The sequence below is a fragment of the Xenopus laevis genome, chromosome 2L, assembly GCF_017654675.1.
Source record: "Xenopus laevis strain J_2021 chromosome 2L, Xenopus_laevis_v10.1, whole genome shotgun sequence".
Lineage (NCBI taxonomy): Eukaryota > Metazoa > Chordata > Amphibia > Anura > Pipidae > Xenopus > Xenopus laevis.
Genome location: NC_054373.1, coordinates 157,050,932 through 157,075,463, shown reverse-complemented (window position 1 = coordinate 157,075,463; position 24,532 = coordinate 157,050,932). Strand labels below are relative to the sequence as shown.

The following is a 24,532-nucleotide window of genomic DNA, read 5'->3' as shown; positions in this document are numbered from 1 at the left end:
ATCCGATTTATTTGGTTTATTTCAATGATAAATAAGGCAAAATCATGGATGGGAGTTTTGGAGAGCTTTTTTTGATAAAAAAACCCCCCCAAAAAACAATATAAAAACTGATTTTAGTAAATAACCCCCTAAATGAATCAGGAGAGCTGTCAGCTTCCAAGAAGTGAAATTAAAATGCTAATCAAGCAAAATTACACTATATCCAATGCATCCACCAGCTCAACCACTTCAGGAAATGAACTTCACAGCTCACCCTTATAAAGATTTGCTATTTAATAAATAACTTTCTTCTTTGCACTTATATTGCCCATAATGCATGATATAATCATTATTTAAAGTTAGTAGTCCCTTCAGCCATTTGATCAGACATGACAGGTTTGGGTTCAGGTCAGAGGGAATGTACAGGAGGCACCAGCAGCCTGATGTCCTCAATATATTGGTTATTATGGGTTACTTTACTGAGTTCTCCCATGCCCCACCTTGCCTAAAGAAGAGGTATAAATCAGCAGTATTGCAATTTTGTGCATCTAGTTTGACTTAAAGGGATACTGTCATGGGAAAAAACATTTTTTTCAAAATGAATCCGTTAATAGTGCTGCTCCAGCAGAATTCTGCACTGAAATCCGTTTCTCAAAAGAGCAAACAGATTTTTTTATATTCAATTTTGAAATCTGACATGGGGCTAGACATATTGTCAATTTCCCAGCTGCCCCAAGTCATGGGGCAGCTGAGATTCCCATGATAGTATCCCTTTAAGTAACTTCTCGTACGCTTGCACTGCTACAGATCTGTTACTCTGAAGCAGTACTAGAATGGACGCAACTAATAGCTTATTCTTTTTCCTTGTATTGACATATAAAAGAGGCATTGCACTTGAGCAAATCTAAATGGCAGGCTGGAGATTGATTATATGCTTGCAGCAGCATTTTCTGGGGAAATAATCTTATGTTTTCTTCAATATTTTGGAACCGGGCATAAGAACACATTTCTACTTCATATTTAGGAATACACACCAAGAAGCCTATGAGCAGTTACAAATCATTAACATAAAGGTCACAAAGTTTAAAAAAATCTATCTCCTATTTATTCTCTTCTAAACATACAGCCATTCAAGGACTGGATATTAAACTCCAAACTCATTGTCAGTATATCCAATCCTCGCACTGCTCACAGCACACAAATATAAAGCTCCCAAAGGAAGTTGGGGAGGCCCATTTATCAAAGTCTGAATTTATCTCATTATTTTCTGAAAACTACTCTGACCAAATCAGCATGGGTTTTTCCCCCTTATTTATCAATACATTTCCTGAAAATTTCCTGTGCAGGAAAAAACAAGAAAAATTCATGAAAAATCTGATTTTTACAAGAAAACTCTTGACTTTTTCAGATGTTTGCCTGAAAACCAGGAAATCTTTGTATTATTGCATGAAACCCAGCGCATGTCAAGATATCTTCGGGACTTCTTCCATTGACCAAAATGCAACCTCGGCAGTTCTGAGATGCCCAGATTTTCGGATTCTGACTTTTTCCATCTTCGGGGTAAAATAAATCCCCAAAAAATCCCACTAAATTTGGATTTTATATAAAAAAATTTTTCAGGTTTTTGGCATTCAGACTTTAATAAATAACCCCCTTAGTGTTTACAGCTAATGGAAATTATTGGCAGAGGGCAAAACATCAGAAGCAATCCATGTAACCCACACAGAAAATTGCTATGAATATTTGGGAACATTCAACAGTAAGTGCCCCCAGTCTCCATTGGGGGTACTTGCTATGGGGGCTCTTGTCTGAGCTCCCCAACCCAGTAATGCTGATCTTATATAACAAACACCATGGGGTGATAATGATCCTAATTCTGTTATCATGGTGAATGGTAACATTATGGGGTCAATTTACTAAAATCCGGATTACATTCTTTTTCACAAATTGTATTTTTTTATGTTTATTTAAAGCTCTAAAAGTTTAAGAGTAAAAACCACAAAAAACGCTAATACAAAACTTTTCAGAGTAAAAGCAATTGGGGTCCCATAGAAGTCATGGGAGGTGTGCTGATCCTATTGCAGTAACAGAATTAAGGAGGGGCAGGCCCGGGTGCAGGCCTTGCAGCCGGGGGCCCCCCACCCCCTTTTTCTATGCACCTCCGCATTGGTGCCAGCGTCTGGAGGGCCCCAAGGGGTGCGATCACACCCCCTGCACTCCTGGTAGTTACTCCCCTGTCCTATTGGACCTTTTTTTTAACCATTCATACTTTTAGCGGTTTTCCATTTTTTTTGCAATACACTTATATTTTATATTCTCATGTTTTGTTCAGTGTGTTTTTTTCATTCATACTTTTTCTATTTGGATCTTTTAATAACTTTCATGGCATTCGTGGTTGTAGAGAAACAGAGTTTAATCATGTTTTTTAAAACTACTAAAATTCTACATTTATGGAGTTATTTACTAAACCTCGGATTTATCTGGTCGGGCTTTTTGGGGCAAAAAATCGAATTTTTACTGGTAAAATAACCTTAGATTTATTATATATTTATTATATAAAGGCAGAATCCGAAAATCCTCCATCTCAGACCTGTCATGGTCCTATTTAAGTAAATGGGAGAGTCACCTATGTCAAGTTTTCGTGGTCTGCACCGGGTTTAGGCCAAAAATCTAACGTGTTGGGGGTTTTTGGGCAAAAAAAAAGCCAGATAAAGATTTTTATCAAGTATTTATCTGATTAATTCTGGTTATTTTATTAATAAATAAGGTCAAATAAATAAATAAAATATGACATAAATTTGGATTTTAGTAAATAACCCCCTTAATAAATGGACCTCCAAGTCTCAAAAATGCCTATAGAGAATAATTATATCCAGAATACACCTCTGTAAATTGGAGACATAACTTATAATGAAAATAAATGACCAGTGTTTAAAGAATTACTAATTACAAAAATACATTAAAAAGACAAACTCCAGTGGGCTAAAGTTTGAGCCACTTATCAGTAGGCAATACCACTGTAACAACATTTTTTTTTTTTTTAAATAAAAACACTAGAAGAATACAGAAGAAAAGGAAATGGGACACTGAAAGATGAGAATGGGAGAAAGATCAGTTAGGACAGGGAAAGAGCTGATGCACTGAATAAATTCTGTTCTTTAGTATTCATCAAGGCGCATCACTTGACAGGTGATTTACAATGTTTAAATCATTCAGAAACACTTGAAATAAACTCTGGGCTAATACTTAAGAGGTAGAGGAACAATTACAGAAAATAAATAAGGCTCTCTAATGTTATTCAACCTAAAGTAGCTAACTTAAAGGTAGACCTAAAGTCCATGCATACACTGACTCCATGTTGTAAGGTGTGACGACAAACAATTGTCCACTAAGAGGTACCACTAAAAAGGGGTTACGATCACAAACAGGAAATTATCAGCCATTAAATCGGACATGTCTACTTGGGCTGCTCACTAGGGTTATTAAGGGATCATAAAAGCAAAATCTGACATACAGATGATAAATACCAAATAAAAATCCCCATGACATCTGATCAATATCACCATCTAAATGGTTGGCTTTTTGTCTTATGCTTGGCTCTTAAATAGCTGTCTGGGGCACGCTGCAGCATGGAACCGAAAACGTTTGGAAAGATGGTGCTCTGGCTTGGTTTTAGCCATTCTGGTTGCCGAGTGCAATACAGACACACTCTGTAATACTGAGGTGGACATGTTGCACCAAAGTGTTGCTGCTAGAATACCTAAAATACCTAGAATATCTAAATTCAACAACCCAAGTCCTTCAAAAATGTGTCAGTGAAAAACAGTACTCATGGACCCCTTTCTGGGTCACACCAAAGAATTTGTTACACTTGCCAACAGCTTTAACCCATTAACTATGTGCCATTGTACCTTAGTCTTCTCTTTATTCCTGACTCTGGTCAGTCTGGCCCTAACTCGCTCTACAAGCCCAATCTAGACACATCTATTCTGCTTTTACCAGCTGTTTATTTTAGAAAGTTCATTGGCAATACTTCTTTTACTTTTTTCCATGTTTAGTGGTTGCTTCAGCAGAGAAAGTCTGTGAACCCAGAATCCCTTGCAACCAACTGTTTTTCCATCTGTGCGTCATGGTGTCAACCACTTACTTATTTCTCTGAAAACCAAGTGAAGGCAAGATGTTCCAGAGGAAATCCCTGTTCTCCATCTGACCGCAATTAAGTACAATTTGCCTACCTGTTTGTGCACACTCTGTGCTTCTCCAAAACCCAATTTCAACTTCATTCTCCTTCTACTAATGCAGAATGTTCCCTGGTGCCGGTCCCGAGCATTACTGCATTGCTACGGCAGCTTAGCTAAGAGCATTTTCTGCCACCTTTCTAGCGAAGAAGCACAACCCAGAAGCTCCCTTGAGTCTACCACTCTGACATTAGTACATTATCTTTTATTTAAGGATGTCTTTGTGTATGGCAAATGCTATTTGTTTTTGCTTATTTATATAATTGAGGTATGTGAAAGTTTCTATCACATTACCACACTCTCTTCATTATTTATTAGACTACAGAAAGGTGTTGAAAAGCTGCTCTCAGGAGTCATTAAATGTAAGGCTTGATATATGTAATGTTCTTCTCTCAGTAATACCTACACTTGATACCTGATATCCTACCACAGGGAAATATTTATCACAGAACTATTCCTGCTGAAAAGAATGCCAGTATTTTGGCTATACTTAGCAAGAATACATCAAGATGCTTGAAGTCAATATCGCACAAGGTCATTTGTACATTCATTAAGGAATTCTGATTTAGATGAATTTACTAGATAAGAGGTAAAAACCTCCAAGGCAAGTTTTTTACCTTTCATGTTAAAAGGCAGTTTAACTTAGGCGGAAAAGCCTTTGATATCCATTTATTGTGAAAGACAAGCTTATCAATGGATCAGAATTACAATGCAGTAACATTATTATAAAATTATGCACGCCTTTATTATTATTATGATAACCTATTGTTCAGTAGGGAAATACGTTGGTTGTTTTTCCTTTACTTAGTGATTTAGACACCTACACGTCACATCTAGGAGGCTTCAGAAGGTTTGAACTTCTGCCACTATAATAGAAGGCTGATCATACAATGTAGACTAGTTAAGTATCACAGAGAACTCTTTTTGAAGATATTTTCCATGGAGGAATTTTGATTCAAGAAGCCTCTTGCATTAAACAGACCCCTGGGCTGCTGGCACTGCAGAACTCACTGAAGGTTTTATTTTCCAATCATTTTAACTAATAACGCTTATTCGTTTATACATAATTATGAATTATCACTGACTGCTTGGGGCCATCTACTTAGTGCAATGCAGGGTGCAAAGTACAAAAAATTGGAACAATCAGCAATGTTTTCTGTAGTGGGAACCTTTTTTTGTTCTGTGAAAAATGTCTGCAGGTCTCTGCACTCCAAAATACAGTCTCGCTATGTACTGTATACAGCTCTTCATTCAGACCTGTAAGTCCTGTATTTACCACCTGCCCTAAAGCTGGCCATTGCCAAACTGACACTAGGCGCAGAGGACAGCCAGACCCCCAACTTTGGTTTTCTTTTAATGAGCATTAAGCGGCACTTGGTGCTCTTGAACTTGAGTCCAAGGTCAAAATAAATGACCCTTAGTGAGCCAAAAATGTACAGGGCAGCCGAGTAAAGGTAACCATACATGGGTCGATAAAAGCTGCCAACAGACCAAGTTGGATTATTGGCCAGTGTATGAGGCCTTCCAATGAGCTTTCACAACAGATATCTGACCAAAATCAGTCAGATTTGATCATAGGGCCTTAGGGCCCACTATTAGATCAGCCTGTTATCACCCACTCAAGTTGGGCATATCGGGTCAAGATCCACTCGTTTTGGAGCGGTTGCACATGAATGATCACATAAATCAGCAACCAAGCCAATTCCAGTGGCTTTACTAAACCATTCCTCCTGTATTTAAAAAAAAATATACATTTCAGCACTATAGAAATGTATACGGTTAGAAAAAAAAGCCCTGTAGAACCGACCACTAGATTTATAAAGTGGTCAACAATTGCTGCCTTTCAGTCTGGAAATCAGCTTGCCATTGGCCGGGGTCATTTACTGAAAACATATACATGGAAAACATGAAAACATATACGGTACATAGGATCTATTGATTCTGTTTCTGTTACTCTTTGTTCCTGGCTTTAATACAAGAATAGCCTAAGGACAGTCATGTATTTTTATTATTCTATTTAATTAATAAAGTGACAACATATGCCGCAGTGCTATACAACCGGGACCAAATACCATGGACAGAATGCACACAGTGCACAGATGTTTACAGATGGAATTGAGTTCTCTTTTGTAGAGCCTGACCTGGAATATCGTCTAATATTAAGAAATATGGTAAAAAACAAAGATATACTTATTATTGTGTTTTTACTGAGACAAAACAATTTAGTTAATCCTGAAATCACATGCCAGTTTATGGTACAAAATAATCAGAATTCCAAAGCTCAAAGTTATTTTTGGTTGCCTTTTTATGTGCAATTCGTTAGCATATAAAAGAGACAATGAAAGCAAAATAGATGCAGTCCATGGCACACATGCACTGGGCATTCTGAGGGGTATTTACACTGCTAATGCCTCTGATACCATTGTTGTGGAACCGGAGAGTGGAGACCACTTGACTTTAGGTAAAAGAATACATTTACTTGTCACAAGCTCTTTGAATTCTGAGCTCACAAAGAGTCAGAACCCTAAACAGAATTAGGGAATGTATGACATGAGAACATAGTGGAGTAAAATGGAGTTACTGGTGGGAGAACATAGAGATATCTCTTCACATCACTGAAAAACAAAGAACTGCTCTTAGAGCCAAAATGGGGCTCTGCCTCAAAACCAAGTGACCAAGGCTAGCTTGAGAACAGAATCCATCCAAGTCAGGGGGGCACCCAGGGGAATCTGCATAAATAAAATTTGGTCCAAACAGCCAGTACTTTATTGCTTGAAACACTACACTGATTTTGTTTATGTTACCTGAGATAGTTTATAAAACTGTTGCCCTGCAGTGCTGTTCTCTTGGGTTTGATTCCAGCCTTGGTATATGCATTGAGTTTGAGAGTTCTCTCTGTTTCTGTATGTGTCAGAATTTGCCCAGATTGTTGCAATGCATCTGTGTTTAATTTATAAAGCTACAAGGCAGAATATGTGCTTCACTTTGCCAAGGTGGATCTTACAGTTATCAGCCTATCTTAATTTTTACTCCCCATTACAGCCTTTACAACTCTTTTTATTTTCAGAAGCCATCCTTTCATCTTCTCTACCATTGCTTTGTCACCAGTCAGCTTGCATTGCACCATTGCCTAGAGTCCTGCAGCGGGTCGGGTACTCACGGGTACCAGCGGGTTACCCGCAAAAAATGCGGGTACCCTGTGGGATGAGGGTAGGATTTTCAGGTGCAGGTATAGGGTCTGCAGGTTGCGGGTCTCATCTATATTTCTTATCTTATGTTATATTGTCTATATTTTACTTCATTTAAAATTTTACAAAATGCTTTCTCTGCCCTCTTTTTATGATGCCACTTCTGGTTTGCAGCAACATCACTTCCTTTTTAATGGTGTTCAGTGGGTTGTAGATCGTATGGCAGATAAGGCTGTTGCAGGTTAGTGGATGCAAGTGGGTAAATATGTGGGTTGTGGTTCGGGTCTCAAAAATTTGTCCCATTCAGGACTCTACTGCTGCCATCTTGGTGTAAGCCATAACGAGTGATGAGGGATAAGGACGGTCCAGTCCACATTCAAATACACGGTTGATAAAAGTTATTTCTCTCACAAATTTCTACTTACTGAGAACCTACAAATTTTCTGCAAAACAATAAATAGTATTTTTAAAAGACTTTTTCTCTTTTTGTACAACAACATGCCTTATTTATAGTGACTGATTCAGATTCAAGGGGTTGTCATGCTTGACAGACGGTCTGTATATATCAGCTCATTGCTTTGATTTCTTTTTAATTATCTCGGATAATCTGTGCAACATTTTATTATTTGGCTTTTAAAAGTTCATATTTAGCATTACAGTCAGAAAGCCATCTGTTAAATAACTTTTTGCTTCTGATGATTCAACATCTAGAAAGCTATAGCTTTGTATGTAAGAGCAAAATAATTGTTGGGTAACAGGAATCATAATAAGATAATATTAACAATCAGAACATCTGGTGGCTCATTCAGTAATTAACAATCATCAGATGCTACAAAGCTTTTTGTCCGTTATTCTATATTTCCACGAAGCAAATGTTTCCCCGATACTGAACAATTGCTAAACACCATATGTTTTGTATTAACGCAGTCATCTGAGGAACATATCTGTGTGACATAAAGATTTATTGACAAATGCTAGGTGTGCAAAATTGTGCCTCTTAAAGGAGAAGGAAAAGCTAAAACTAAGTAAGCTTTATCAGAAATGTCTATATAAATATACCAGTAAACCCTCAAAGTAATGCTGCTCTGAGTCCTCTGTCAAAAGAAACACAGCATTTCTTTCCTTCTATTGTGTACACATGGGCTTCTGACTGATCAGACTTGGCAAAAATTTGACATTGTCACACCTAAATAAACCGTTTGTGGCGCCAGCCTGATCCACTCAAGTTAGCTTGTGGGATAAAGGCGATATATGGAGAATGGTGGAAATAGATAGTTATATAATGTCCCTTTGGGAGCTCCAGAGCCAGAGATGGGGCTCATAAGCTCACGTCAGTTTTATATATTGATATGCTGTTATTTGACTGTATTTACAGCTGAATTTACAAGTGAAAATGAAGGTGACGCCACATAAAATATTAAACCAGAAAAACACCAATGTAAATAAATGGAATAGAGCATAAATGGACTCAGCCAAAACTCCTTCTGTTTACTATTAGTATAGGGCAGAACCATAGGTTACTCACGGGAACAAAGTTATCAGCACTGCATTCCTCTCCTCGAAACTTGCAATTCAGAAGCATGTCCCGAATGTCGTGTCCTGTTCGGTCATAAAATTCGCGCATATTAAATGGCTTTGGCTTGAAATTGCGGAAGTTGGCTTTATCCTGTAGTATTTCCATCACTTTCTCATCAGCCAACTGTGAATCAGGGAGTTCATACCTAAGGTTGGGATAGAGAGAGTGTGTGTGTGTGAGAGCTAGTTATAATAGAAATACATATAATTAACAGCTGAAGATAGAGATATTGGGCCTAGGGTAATGCCACACAAACAAAAGAAATCAAATAATAAATAAATAATCAAAAAATCACTAAGAAGATAGGTCATTTACCAATAGAAAGAAAGGGTACATCAAATAATTTAATGCTTAAATCAAGAGTTTTTTCTGGCCCAGCAAATGAGCCAGAATTTCATGTCTTCTTAATAGCCCAGTACTCAGTTGCTATTGGCAACCACCTAGCATGTTCCTAGTGGTGTTAGTGGTAGTCATCTCTATCAACAGCCAGAGCAATGTTTTCACATGCACAATAAGGCACATTTATGTAAATATCATACGGTTTTAGTCAAAGCATCTAAAACCTGCCTATGATTCCTTGTACAGGGATGACCTACTGCTGGATTTGGTTGTCCATCAACCACCTCTGTAAAGTTAGTAGAAGGATATCAATTACAAGGCAGAGCTTCACCTACTGTGTAAAAAAAAACCTACATTCCTGAATGTGATCAACAAAACATTTGTCTTTATAAAACACACTGTGTACATTAAGTAAATGTGGGCATCTCCCTTAAAGGAGAAAGAAAGGCTAAAACTAAGTAAGCTTTATCAGAAAGGTCTATATAAATACACCAGTAAACCCTCAAAGTAACACTGCTCTGAGTCCTCTGTCAAAAGAAAACCAGCATTTATTTCCTTCTATTGTGTACACATGGGCTTCTGTATTAGACTTCCTGTTTCAGCATAAACTTCAAGGGCTAGGATTGAGCATGCTCAGATTGCTCCTCTCTCCCTCCCTTTTCCCCCCTCCATGCTGTAATCTGAGCCCAGAGCTATGAGTGAGCAGGGAGAGACTCAGACAGGAAGTGATGTCATGCCAAGCTAATATGGCAGCTGCTATCCTAAACAAACGGAGAGCGGTAAATGGTGGATGGTAAAGTATTCTGCAGAATAAATATAGTTTAATAGCGTGCACAATTGTGGCTAATCTATTGGCAATAAACTGCTTCGGTAGCTTTCATACTCCTTTAAATTAGAAAAGTTCATTTTGAAGCCCTTCAGTAATTTTGGGACTGCAACTGTGGGGCTGATAGCAACCAATCAGTGATTTTTTTTCAGCCAGCTGAAGGTTGAATAGTAAAAGCAATTATCTGATTGGTTGCCATGGAGTACCACCCAGGTCCAAAGAACTTCACTGATGTAAACAGAAAGTGAAATTATGTCTTCCATGGTTTTAATAGCCAACATGTCTACCCTTAGCCTTTTGAGCTAAGGACCTTTGATCATCTTTGACTTAGTAGGTCAGCTTTACTATAGTGCAATGTATGGACAAACAATCTGCTTTTGTTTTTTGTTTTTTTAAATGGGAGGGCATTTTTCTTAGTAGCTTTGTGTTAATGTGCTTATGTCCTTAACATTTTGAAATGTGTACAAGATTTCTAGTCTTTGTCTGTATGAAATCTGGTAACACCCACATTGCACCACTGCCTAATGGTTTAAAAATGTAGAGCACTAAATTCCCATATGTTTTACTTCACACTCACTGTTACCAGATGACTCTCAAAAGTTGCATGCCTATAATAACTGTAATCAGAGTAAACACTGATTACATTTCTACCTGTGAAATGATGTATAAAGTTTATATGCAATGTAACAGGCAAACCAAGTGGAAGAAACCCACGCAAACAAGAGGAGAACAAATAGACTTATTGTAGACAGTTGTCTGGCACAAAACCGGACCTCAGCCAGAGATTTGCTGCTTAAAAAATATTTATTGTACAAATATTACATCTGTCAAAAAGCCTTATGCATTTTGTGCTGCTCTTGGGCACTTAATCATAGGCTAAGTCCCGGAAAACGAAATGTGTAAGGCTTTTAGACAGATGTAATATTTGTACAATAAATAATTTTTAAGCAGCAACTCTCTGACTGAAGTCCAATTTTGTGCCAGCCCATTTTTATTCAATAATGGACGATGGATTTCTCCCCTAGCTGAAGGTTCTGTGTGTTGAGTTTACTGTGATATCTATAAACTAATTTATACGCTTTTACCTCTTGCATAATCCTTGCAGAAAGTGCCCTAGCTGTAACTGAATCTTGGAACCTTGTGCCAAACATTGTGCCACCATGCTGCCTGCTAAAGAAAAATATGCAATTAATAATTAGCCAGAATTTTCTTTTTATACTTAGAGCAAGGCCTGTCATTTGGTGAGGTGATTGCTTTGCTTCCTGTGGTTTTACTTTGGGTGGGGAAGCTGTGGAAATAGAATATGGGAACAATATAAGAAGAAGGTTTTTCAAAGAAAAAGAGAAGGAGCACTCCAGTGCCTATGGATGTTGACATTTCAAGAAAAATACACAATACCTTCTGAAATTTGTACCTTTCTTTCCTATTAAGTACATAGGCACTGAGTATCATTTTACCAGCCTGCCCATGTAAAACATCAACCACTTGGCAACCCTGGCAAAGCCTGAGGAAGGTCAGAGGCAATGGAGGCATTCAGCCATTTCTGCCACAGGCATCGGAAATGAGCCAGTTCTCTCTGGGGTGATCTAAAAAAAAACATTTGATGTACCTTCATAAATAATGAACATGATTGGAAACACTCATGAATATACAATGGATAGCTATCTCTGAAAATGAATGGATCAATTAATGGATAAAATCCTCTTTGGTTAATAACGCTTCGTAATGGTTTGTCTCCGATTAACATAAACCTCTTTTCCTCTCTATGGAAGCCAGTCTTCTGTTGTTCAGAGTATTGATTCTGCCATTTTTTCTTTATCAATCTGCGCAATGCCTATAAATTAATCTTCATCAACTTCTAACACACTTACCTTTAGGCTAGAATAACATTTTAGGACTTTATTAGGCAGACTTGGACTTGGGGGCCTACAGATATTGAGTAAACCTCAAATTGTTCTGGTCGAGTTTTTAAAGGGGAAAACTAGAATTTTCAGAGGAAAAAAAGATGGAATTTATAGAGATTTATTATACCCCAAAGCTGCTAAAAATCCAAATCCAAAAATACTCCATCTCAAACTTGTCGCACTCATGTAGAAGTCAATGGCAGATGTCCCTGAAGTTGTTTCTTGACATTGTGATCTGCGCTGGCTTTTGTTTGATAATCTGATAAATTCAAGTTGTTGCAGAAACAATTCTATAAAGTCAAGTTTTTTAAGAATTATTGAATTAAATTTGTGGATGGGAGTTAGGTTGATTTTGTTTTAATAAAAAAAATTGATTCATTTGAGTTTTAGTAAAGGCTTTATTTTATCTCCTAGATATCTGGTTGTAATAGCTATGTTTCTCACAATGTACTGGTGAGTATACACCATAATGCATGGGATAAGATGAATTATTTTATTAGGGAACACAAAGGAGATGATGAATAAAACATGTACCAAGAAAGAGAACTGAGATTTACAAGAAACAATGCACCAAGAGAGTTTTTTTCCAGAAATATTAAACTGCCTAGAATAACAGAAACTTGCTCCCCAAGGATGTTAACAAAATACATATAATGTAATCTGCATTCATCTCTGGCTCAGCGATGTAAGTGAACCTTTCAGAAAAAAAAAATCTAATTTCCAAGTGAAACAGAATAGGAAAGAAGGAAAAACTGCGGTTGGCATGGAAACTGCACAATGTGAACCAATTATCAAGACGCAAACTGCAATGATCCCTGCAAAACTGAGAAACCAATGGATAAACTTAGTACCATAAAGGCATTAAAGATCGTTTTACAGTTTATCCTATCAATTATATTTAGATAGTAAAAAGATTTCTCACTTACAGAACCGACCATAAACACTGTATGTTTTTTACAGTATATAGGAGAATGAGATTTTGGCTGGATCCCTACTGTTTATAAAATATATATAAATGTTGCAAAGCACCTGCACTTAGACAATTTTATTTTCTTGCCGGGTGCTGGGTCAATAGATGATATACATCACTTCAAAGCAACTCACACTCTATATTTAGTGAATCATAATTCTGTAATGATCATATATGTGTTTCCAATGTTTTGGCCAACATTAGGGCTCTTGATAAATACATGATATGATAAATAATAACATATAATAAATGCATGATCATGAAAGAATTATTATTCTCTAAATATGGAGTTCAGGTCCTTCTGAATTCAATTGCCTTCATCCCTGTACCTATTCATAGATCACTACTGGTCGATATGAGGTACTAGACCAAACAGAAAGCTTGCACCTTTTAATAGCCCCTTTGGTTTCCTGTCCTCAGTTGGTTCCTGTCCTCAGTGATGAGTTCATTGAGCAGCTTTAATTTTTCCAAATTGAATTTTACAAAATATACCAGCAAGGGGCATAAATATGACTCCCAATATATACAGGAAACGTATCAAGGCTACAATAACTTATTATTATAAACTGACTGAATGATATACATGTTGATCATCTAAAGAAATATTTTGGATACTGCTTAATAAAGGAAATCACATGAAAGAAAAGTGGGGTTGATACCTAATACAGCTCTTGGATCTTTTATTCAGAAACCGATTATCGAGAATGCTCAGAATTAAGGGAAGGCCGTCTCCCATATACCCCATTTTAATACATATTTAAAAAACATGTCCCTTTTCCACTTTCCACCCATCTATGAACGATAACTGTATTCATCTCTGCAATTATTAAATGCCCCTGTCTTCTAGAGTATGTGGATAAATAAGAAGTGAGAATACATGCAGGCATAGATATAGAGATATAGTGATATCAGGTGAATGTGGAGAGATTTCTTAATACACATCCATGTTAATAATGAACAAAGAGAGCTTGTGATTAACTTGTGATATTTTACTCATGGAAATCCACCAGGATACCAGCACTCCGATAATTAATTTATAATCCTGATAAGAGACTAAGCGCTGAATAGACATATTAAATGCACTACAATAAACGTGAAGTATTCATGAAAAAAACAGCAAACAATCCCCAGAAGTGTACTGCTTTCAATCTAATTGGGCAGTGAGATATTTGAAGATAAAAAGGGAATGTGGTGTAGCATTTCTACTGCTGCCGTCACAGGCTTCAAGGGTGGAACAGCTATTTACAATGAAATCATTTAGATTTTCTTAATGCACTTTTAAGTACAATGTGGTGAATTTTCTCCTGGTGAAAATTCTTTGTGAAAATTTGCCAGTATATTTTCCCCATACAATTGTTGTGGGGAAAATTCTCTAGAGAAAAAATGAATTACAGAGAATTAGCTTGGAGGGGGTGATGTAGATGAGATTTAAAAGTGGCTGCTCTATCTATAAAATTGTAGTTTGTCAGCCTGAACCTGGAGAAATTTCTGCTGGCGAAAATTTGTTTTTGTGCTTTTAGTAAATTAGAGAATATTCACTTGAGAAATTTCACCTGGAGAAAAGTTATGGATTTATGCCAATGCAAAGAAAATGTTCACTACTGTGAATTTAACTCTCCACAACTTGTTGTATTCTCCTTTTAGTGTTGATGTTGAGGGGAATCTTAATTTGTTGTAAAATTACTGCAGATTTTCAACCTTTAGTAAATATACCAACAACACTAAAGTGGACTAAAGGATATTGGGATAATAAGCAAACCATTAAAAAGAATGATATGAGAATATGTTGCCTTAGTTTGTATCGTCAGCACCTTGACGATAAACAGGGTGATAGGGTGGCGGACTTTAGACACTCTTCAAGATAAGGGACTAACAGAGGTGTCAATTAATCCCTTGTCATTAGGGTGATAATAATCCACTCTGGCCAGTTTTGAAACCTTGTTTCATGTTTACAGGGCCGGATTTAAAAAGCGGGCACCCCTAGGCTCGCTGTCATTCGTCACCCCTGTCCCCTCCCTTTTATTTGCTCAAATTTTCATCTGGACCAGAGCAATGAGGATTGGAGTACAGGAAATTTTAAAAACTATAGTATCTCCTGCACATCCTAGTGTTTCTGAACAATGTGGGTGTGGTTGGGCAGCATGCCGCCCCCTAAAATCCTGCTGCCCTAGGCCCGGGCCTTGGTGGCCTTTCCACAAATCCGGGCCTGTATGTTTCAGTTGTGTGTGAATAAAGTCTGGGACTGGGTCATGCAGGTAGGAGTGTTACCAGTTTTCACTTGGGCTGTCCAGTTCAAAATGGACTGCCCAGGTTTCAGAACTCTGCAGGGACTTATCAAATCTGTCAATTATGACCACGCCATCACTCAGCCTGCCCCTAAATTGATTTATTTTACACATTGACCTCCTTCCCCTCAATATCATATGTCCACCCCCTCCAATTTGGTTCCTCTACGAACAAAAGTTGTCAAGGCGACACAGCATTAGTTGAAATCTCTGGAGTAAGGAGGCAAGCCTAGCATTCCAACGCAATAGGAGAAGAGATTGTGTGTCATGGGAATGTAGGGAATGCAGATGACTGCCCTAGTCTTCTAGATAATTAGATAGGAAACTTATTTTCTATATTATAAAACACACATATTCTAAAACACACCCAAAAAAAAGAGTTAAGAGGTTGTGTGCACCCCCTACACAAAAATGTAATCACAGGAGAGCATCTTTGAAACCTCTAAATAACTGCCACTCTGGTTTTTCAAAGGTTAATAGTAAGGCTTCAGCATCCCCTTAATCACTTAGGATTCCTTCTGTTCCTCTAACCCACTTTGCCTCTCACTCAGGAATTTCCTTTGGCTGTTGACTCATGATCATGCTCAGTTCTTCTCAGCTCAGATAAACACACCCTAGTCTAGCAGCCAATGTAGAGATGGCATTGCTGGTTCCCATAGAAACTCTGCTCTAGTTGTCTGATACTATTTTTAAATCCTAACCCATCTCCTGAGCTCAGAGTCACCATTACAGTGCTCAATCCAAGGAGAACTTGTCATCATAGTAAATTCTGCCTGTGTTAGCCTACATTCTTTAATTGCATGAATTTTACAGATATAAATGCACTGATGATGTGTAAGAGGGAAAATGGCCCCGGGTGAAAACTGCTATTTGTTTTAGGAAAATCTAATGGCGCTGGCAAACGGAGGGGATGTATACAGTACAAATAATGCCATTTGGGTGGGGGAAATGTGCCCAACGTATACATGGTAGGGAAATGTAGGCTTTCCATGTCCTTTAAAATGATTCTGGTGTAGCTCGTGATATTTTCAGATAATGTACAACTGATCTTTGTTTTTTATTTGTGTGGTCTTTGAACTTCCCCCTTCTATTCTTTCACATTCCAGTCTGAAAATGAAATACAGTTTAGTTGCAGGTATCCCGGATCCCCAGCAAGCCGAAAGTGGAGTCATTCCAAACAAGGATTTGCAAATGCGAACTGTGTTAAAATACTGCCGTCTGCATTACAGTAAATGTTAGCTTCCGCGTGAATAGCTTTAAGGATTTGCTAACAGAACATCTGGCGCCGAGTATATTGAAATCATTAATGATGGACATTAACCCCAGGAAGAGGGCAAGAGAAACACAGTATCTGCCCCAGAGAAAAATATGGCAGTTTTTTCCCTTTACTCTGTTGGGTACAGATAACACATTTGAACCATATCTTCCTGCAGTTATCTGCAGGGACATAATTAACTATGAGCACAGTTGGCAAATTAAAAGATGCCCATATGTATAAACACTAACTGGGACGGTAAACATCTACACCGTAAATAAAGTAGGGTATCAATGATCAAAAGTAGAGATAAGCACTGGTACAGGAGGCAGCTGACTTTGCAAGGGGTTTTTTCAATTATTTATTTGTGCCCTCTTTTTCTCTGAGATGAAAGGCATTCTAGTGCACTAGTTTTCTATTTAAAGGAAAACTATACCCCCCAAACAATGTAGGTCTCTATAAAAAGATATTGCATAAAACAGCTCATATGTAAAACCCTGCTTCATGTAAATAAAAAATAAATCATTTTCATAATAATATACTTTTCTAGTAGTATGTGCCATTGGGTAATCATAAATAGTAAATTACCATTTTAAAAAATAAGGACAGCCCCTGGGATCGTACGATTCACTGTGCACACAAACAAACAAACTATACATGTTAGGTCACATGAGCCAATTAACAGACAGAATAGTGTCTTTTGCTTCAACACTTCTTCCTGTTACAGTTAGAGTTGTAGTATTTCTGGATCTCTGAGGCAGCACACAGACCATCACAAAATGGTGGCTCAAGGCAAGAGATGTAAAAGGGCAATATTTACTTAAATATATATTCCAGTTTGATAAGATTCTATAATATGCCACTTAATATGATATAAACTATCTGTTGCTTAAGTGTTCATTTTGGTGGTATAGTTTTCCTTTAAGTCTTTAGCAAATCCCCTACAGTACAGTTTAAATGAGTCCACTGTTACATATTATTTCTGTATAGCGATCAAGAATTGAGCTAAAGAAGAATGATGGCCCCTGGCAATGCAAGAGTGGGCTCTATCTGAGCAATGGAAAAAACATGTAAATCAAAGAATTTCTTACTGTAAGCCTCCAGCTATTGCTGAACTGCAAGCCTCAGAAGCCCCCAATAGGTTTTAGCTAGGTTCTCTACCCCAAAATTAACCCCGTGAAGCAGGGGACCAAATGCCCTTTCTATTCTAATACTTCCGCAAATAGTATTGCTTAGTCAGTATGTATCCTGTACAGCAGTGGTTGTTGGATTTTTTTAGTTCACGTTCCCCTTGAGGTTTAGGCTGAGAGCAGCAGAGCCAGTGTTCCATGTGCCATCACCCTTAACATTTGTTCAGGACCCCTCTTAGCTAATAACAAGGGTACAGATATTGAAAACATCAGTGTTAATAAGGCCAAGTTTCAAAAATATCTTAGACATTAGATGTGTTCACCCTAACAGTCCTTGAAGATGGGCTGTAAAGTGTATTTATGACAGCAATTAGGCATTATCCCCAAATATCATGCTAACTGGCTTTCAGACTGAGCCCCCCCCCAAGCCACTGCTCCAAGCTCCCCTAGGGGGTACCTACAGTTTCGGAGCCAGGGCCAGAACTAGGGGTAGATAGAAGAGGCATGTGCCTTTGGCACAAAGCTTGGGGGGCGCCAGGCATGTACCTAATTTGCAAGCTACCCCTAGTCCGGCAAGTGTTTCGCCCTCTATAGCGCACATTAGTGCATGCTTTCAGTTGCGCATGTGCACTGGTGGTAGTGCGTGTCCTCTGTTGCACATAGCCACAGCTGGGGACGAAGTGGCCTGCAGGGTTGTCTGGGGTGCACAGCCGGCCTGGCCCGGCACTGTTTGGAGCCCCTGCTCTATAGTAAGGATTAGCAACCTGATGCTCTGTAGATACTGGCTGCAAGTTGTCCAGCTTAGAACAGTGATACCCTACCAGTGGTTTGTGAGCAACATTTTGCTCACCAACCCCTTGGATGTTGCTCCAAGTGGCCTCAAAAAAGGCTCCCGGTCCACATAGGGACTACCAAATCACAATCACAGTCCTCATTTGGCACCCCCAGGAACTTTTTCATGTTTGCATTGCTCCCCAACTCATTTTACACTTGAATGTGGCTCACAGGTAAAAAAATGTTGGAGACCACTGGATTAGAATCTTCTGTTGCCTGACATGGCAAGAGGTAAATACACTTGCTTAGGACACCGAATAGTAAACAGAATTTTCGTTTCCCTGAATCAGAATTCCCCTAGAATCTCTGTGACTCCTCTGCTAAGCCCCTCCACCTCCCATTGCTGGATAATATATTTTCTACTAGCAAACTGTAATGAGTATGGTCACCTTATGACCTCAGGAGACCTCTTTATGAAAAGAAGAATAAAGGTCGTGATTCTGTTCTATGGATAGCAGAGACAAATAGTTTTCATCCATAATGCAGAGATAAATAGTTATTGTGCTGTGGCAGAAATTTTAAGTCACAAACAACAAAGAGACAAGAGGGCATCCACATGTACAATCAGCCATCTATTGACTACTTTCTTGGATCAGATTAGTGAATTGGGACGCAAGAGAAAAGCTACAACTAGAAATGTCACATGCTTTAGTTCATGGTTTAATGGCTTCATCTTCATTTGCGTATATACATTTTCTGGATGGTTTACTAACACAGGTGCAATAGCAGCAGAGCATTTATCCTTTGTTTGTTTAAATCAGTCTACTAAAATTCTGGAAGCCAAAGAATAGATCTGATTGGTTGCTAGGGGTAAATGTATTGGTACAATTTTGCACCCATATTAGTAAACCAAACATTTTTATGTATTTATATAGGGTGTAATTGGAAGGGTGTATAACTTTTGGCCCTAAGCAGGATATTATGTATTTCAACAGCTATGCCAATAAAATAAAGACTGAGTTGCAATCCTACATGGAGCTGTCACCCAATATATTTACTACATTTAGTACATCTAAATGCTCCTTTATCCAGAAAACCCGTTATCCCGCTCTGAATTACAGGAAGGCCATTACCCATATGGCCCACTTTGAGCCTATAATTCTATTTTTTAAAAATGATTTCCTCTTTCTCTGTAATAATACAACAATACCGTGTACTTGATGTTTACTAAGCTACATGAATCCACATTGGCTGCAAAACAATCCTGTTGGGTTTATTTAATGTTTAAATTATTTTTAGAACACTTAAGTTATGGTGATTCAAATTACAGAAAGGATGCTTTTCCCTAAAACCCCAGGTCCAAAACATTTCAAATTAAAGATCCCATACCTGTACTAAATGCAATTATAATATGAATAACTTATCTGTTAGCTGCTGCACAAAGTGGAATCTGCTGTCCCCAGCGGTGGAACGCATGAAGGAGTAACCATAGGGGGATGCATGAACAAACGCCCATGTGTAAGGGTCCTTCGAGTGTTGGAAGGAGCTGCTGCACATGTAAGTGAACTACAAATCAAATCGTTCCATTCCTTCATCTTTACCATGTGACCTACATACTGTACACACACAATATCACTCATGCTGCCATACAAATAAATATTGTAACTTAGACTGGCACAATGAAAGGAATTAAAATTTAACATCAAACTTAGGGCAGAACACACATTCAAATCTCTTTATATATTAAGTAACTAAACCTAAGGTCAGTGATTCCCAGGAAGGCACAGGTTCTGGACAACACTTGAGTTCTATGGATCTACATGCCTTTAAACACAGGTATACATTTGAGACTCTTGCTGACGGACACACCCTGTAGCATTGGCAAATCTTTGATCTCTTAGTCCACCCAGATCTTTCCCTCACAGACAGAACACTAATTAAATCTCAGTTAATGAATATGCAACATGCTCCTTTCTGCACCTCGGATGTATAATCCTTGCAAGAAATGTATTTTTCAACCTGTTCCCCCAATTTAATTCCGTCTCTAGGGAAAAACCACCCTGTTGAGTTCAGCACTGAACCTAATATTCACTTATCAGCAAAAACATAAAAACTGCTTGCTATACCAACTTGTACATCATTAGCAGCAAATTGGAATGCGCCTGGAATGGCATGAGGTAATCCCCTTTAAAACTACAAATGCTTGAACATTATGAAGGGACCTGCAGAGAAAAGTACATTTGGCATACCCAACTCAGACTCCCTTTGCCCTACAGGTAAGGGGCATAAGCCTCACCTTTCCTTTTCATTCCATGTCTCTTGCAAACTGCTTTGTTGCTTATAGGAATTATTCAGATATATTTACCTTGGCTGATGTCTTTCTTTGAGGGAGAAATAGACAACCCCTTTTTCTCATATGTTGTTTTTTTGTTGTTTTGTAATTGGACTGGAGACATTTACATTTTGAGTGACCAGGGCTGCTGGCTTGTGTTGTTCTTAATACCCTATTAATAATGCATTCAGACTTAACCAATGGCAAAACTGTGAGCTGGCCTTGTTTAAATTCACAGCCTTGCTCTGCCAATAATGTTTTTCATGCTTGCACACACTTGGCAGGTCAGTTTGGCTTGTATCCTTAACAAGCTGACTATATATTTATGGGTTGGAACCAATCCTACTGGATCACAGATGTTCTGTACGGACAGGAAATATGATCTGCTGAAGGTGACCATATACAAGCTGATAAAAGCTGCCAACGTGATCCTCCAGGAGTCCAGGACCATATCAGCAATTTATTGGCCTCTGTACAGGCCTTTCCAACAGATATATGGTTGAAAATCAGACAGATATCAATAGGGCAGTTTTTAAAATCCCAAAGGATGTGGATTTCACTGGCTCATTGATAAGGTCTAACTTGACAGGTCTCCGTAGGCACCACCGGATGATCCAATCGTTGGACTACCATTTGCCCAGCATGTGAGTGGCAAAATCGAGCCCAGATCCACTTGTTTGGCAACCTATAAATGCTACCTTAAGTGCATATACTCTATGTGGCCGACCCCTATAACCCTATATTTCCCTAAATTCCCTATTTGGCCATAACACCCGCTCCTCTCTCCTCCTGATGATGAAGGTGAGGATTTTAAGTGAGTGCAGGTGCCAAAACTGTGCACTTGACTGCATTCTCTCTGCATGCAGTTAAAAAAAGTACCTCTGTACCACGAAAAGCTTAGTGTTTTGATTAGTAAGAGCCAGTGTTTCTTTTCTGTTTAATTAAACCAAATAACTAGAGCACCCAAACAATCAGGGTCCACTTTTCCCTTTATAATAAAAAAAAAATGAACTACAAACTACTATGTAATCTAAGGATGGTTACATGACCCTTTAACAGGGCAGCCATCAGGGGGGGGACAGGGGGGAGAGTTGTAGGGGGCCTGAGGGTAAGGGGGGTCCGGCCACATCGCACTTTCTTGATTAGCCGGCCCCCCTGCTTTCTGAGAGCTGCTGACTTCGGGAAGGCAGGGTGGGAGCACAAGGGGAGGTATCTTCTGTCCATTACTTCCCCTAATTGGTCACTGAGTTTAAGTCCCGGTTGAGCTGCTCAGGGATTGGAAGGCTTCGGTCTGAACTTCACCTCCAGCTCATCCAATCACCATGCAGCTTTACCAGGACTTGAAATTCTGTGACCAATAAGGGAAGAAAATGCTGTCACTGGAAGATGCAGCCATCTGTGCTCCCCTCCTCCCTTCTGTAGTTGGCAGCTCACTGACAGCAGGTGGGCCAAACTAATGAAGTAAGTGTAACATGGCTGGGCCCCACTAAAGGTAACCCTTTGTGGTCCCTGTTGTGTGGTGGGGCCCTGAGAACCAAATGTTTTTTAAACTTCTGGGGGGGCAAGTTTTTCTACAAGGACGTTTAAGGGGGGCCCTGGCCACCAATTTTCTTATAATGTGGGGGGGCTGGCCACCTATTTTTTCCCCCATGTGGGGTCCTAGCCACCAATATTTTTTAATGGGGGGTCCTGACCAGAAATGTTTTTTTTAATGGGGGGGGGCCCTGTCCACCAATGTTTTTTTCAATGGGGGGGCCTGACCACCAATATTTTTTTATTAACATGTGGAAACCGTAGCCACCAATGGTTTTTTTTTTTTTAGTGTGTGGTGGGGGGTGGACCTGTAGAAGGGGCTTGTGTTGGGCGCAACCCAGGAAATTTTTTCGTATGGGGCCCTGCGATTTCTGATGGCGGCTCTGCCCTTTAATGCCACTTTTTCACATCTCCAGTCTTATATCACATTACAGTTGAGTCCCTCATGGCAAGTACATATATCTCCAGTTGTAGATGTGGGAGAAACTAACAGCTTTAATTCTGGGAAATATCACACCTAGTTTGCTTGCTAGGAGGCAAATAGGAAGCCCATTGTTGCAAGTCCTACCTGTTGTTGAGCAGGCTGAGCAGCTCCCCTGCGTGATACAGGTCATTTTTCGTCACACGGCTGAAGCGGAATTCATTGAGGTTACAGAAGGTCACCGCTGGGAAGATCATTTTAGGAGTAGAAATCTCATCCAGTTTGGTGACGTGTGGGTACTCAAAGTAATAGATGATCCTCTCTGTGCAGACGAATAGCAGGAGAGATAAGGAGCCCAGGAAGCACAGTATCCAGATAAGCCTTCGACAGGAGAAGCGCTCATATGTGAAGATGTGAGCAAGGCCATGTAGTGTGGATCCACTTGCAAAAGCTTGAATTGCCAATGGCTGGGGGCTGCTCAGCTCTTCTGCTTCTTTCACATCCATCAGGGCTCTGCAAAGACACATAGTCATGTTCATTAGCCAATAAATTCATGGTTACAGATTTAGCATCAGCATGGTAGATGGGGAAGTAGGGATAACTTCTACTTTATTTTACAGAAATATTCAGTAACTCACATTAGCATAGATTATTATGCACAGAGAGCCATTTGTTTTCCTTCACATGTGGGTGCAACACTGCTCAGCCTGGTTAAATCATCATCAGAAATAGCATCATGTAGCTAGCATCTCCAAGCAAAAAGTAATAATCTCTCAGACACGGCACACCCTTGTTCTTCTCAGCAACTACTCAGAGGACAAATAAGCACTTATTGTTTACAATAAAATAATTTAAAGGAAAAAAACACCGGGGGAACCAATTTTAGACTGCCATGGCCTTGGGGTACTTCTCTGGAGATCACAACAGCACCATTTTCATCTGCTCCCATGTGCTCTATGTGCAGGTCTGGTTTGGGCACATACACTGTACAGTAATGTTTGGCAATCGGAGTGAACTGGATATGTACCAAGTAGGGAGCAGAAGAAAAATATTATTGTTGCCCTCCCCAAAGACAACCCCTAGGGTGGGTAGAATTTTTTTTTATAGAAGAGAGCATGGGCACGGGCCAAACGTTTAAATTACAGTCACTGGCAGCAGGTGAGTTTCCAATTATTATAGCAGCTATTTGGCAGCTCCAAAGGTTGCACCATGGAAACCATTGCAAATCACTACTTTTACTTCGCAGACAAAGAATATATTGATATATTGGTTAATACATAAAATATTTCCCTTTACAGCCTCACATTTCTCTTTTTATTTTTAACCATATTGTAATAGAAACAAGTAATAAAAAACATGCCATTTTTTTTCAAGACAAATTAACTTAATGTGTTCCTGCCCATTAAAGAACAGCCTGATAAATGTCCTCTAGTCATATGTCATGCGACGGACTGATCCGTCAAGCAGCCACATCCAACATATTATGTTGTGAAGAACCCAATACTCATGCCATTGATATTTCATATATCATTTTGTTTTGTTTGTTCGTCTGCTGGAAGTCTCTGCAAGCTACTATTTATCTACATGTCTATCAAATTCAGTATTTTTGCGGCTGAATCTGTAGTATTCATCAAGCTGAATCTGAAGCCATTCTTTCTCTGCACAGCTGTGGAGATATTTTTCCAAAAAATGAAAAATAAGGCATAGTTAGGCTACAGTCAGACCAAGCTGTTTCTTGACCTCCTGGGCATGAAGCCGATTTTGGCTCCGAAATGCCTACTC

General features: G+C 38.9%; 1 protein-coding gene across 2 annotated transcripts in view; it reads right to left on the bottom strand.

Moving 5' to 3' along the window:
* LOC101027277 (acid-sensing ion channel 1) overlaps positions 1–24,532 on the bottom strand; it is a 134,641-nt gene that overhangs the window by 97,365 nt on the left and 12,744 nt on the right. The window contains exons 2-3 of one of the 2 annotated variants that reach the window (XM_018247597.2): positions 22,898–23,263; positions 8,931–9,126 (exon numbers count right to left, since the gene is read on the bottom strand). In XM_018247597.2, the coding sequence (XP_018103086.1) occupies positions 8,931–9,126; positions 22,898–23,256 (555 nt within the window). In that variant the 5' untranslated portion in view covers positions 23,257–23,263. Of the gene's footprint in view, positions 1–8,930; positions 9,127–11,231; positions 11,380–22,897; positions 23,264–24,532 lie in introns of those variants that run through there. The other variant, XM_041582600.1, reaches the window with a different exon arrangement.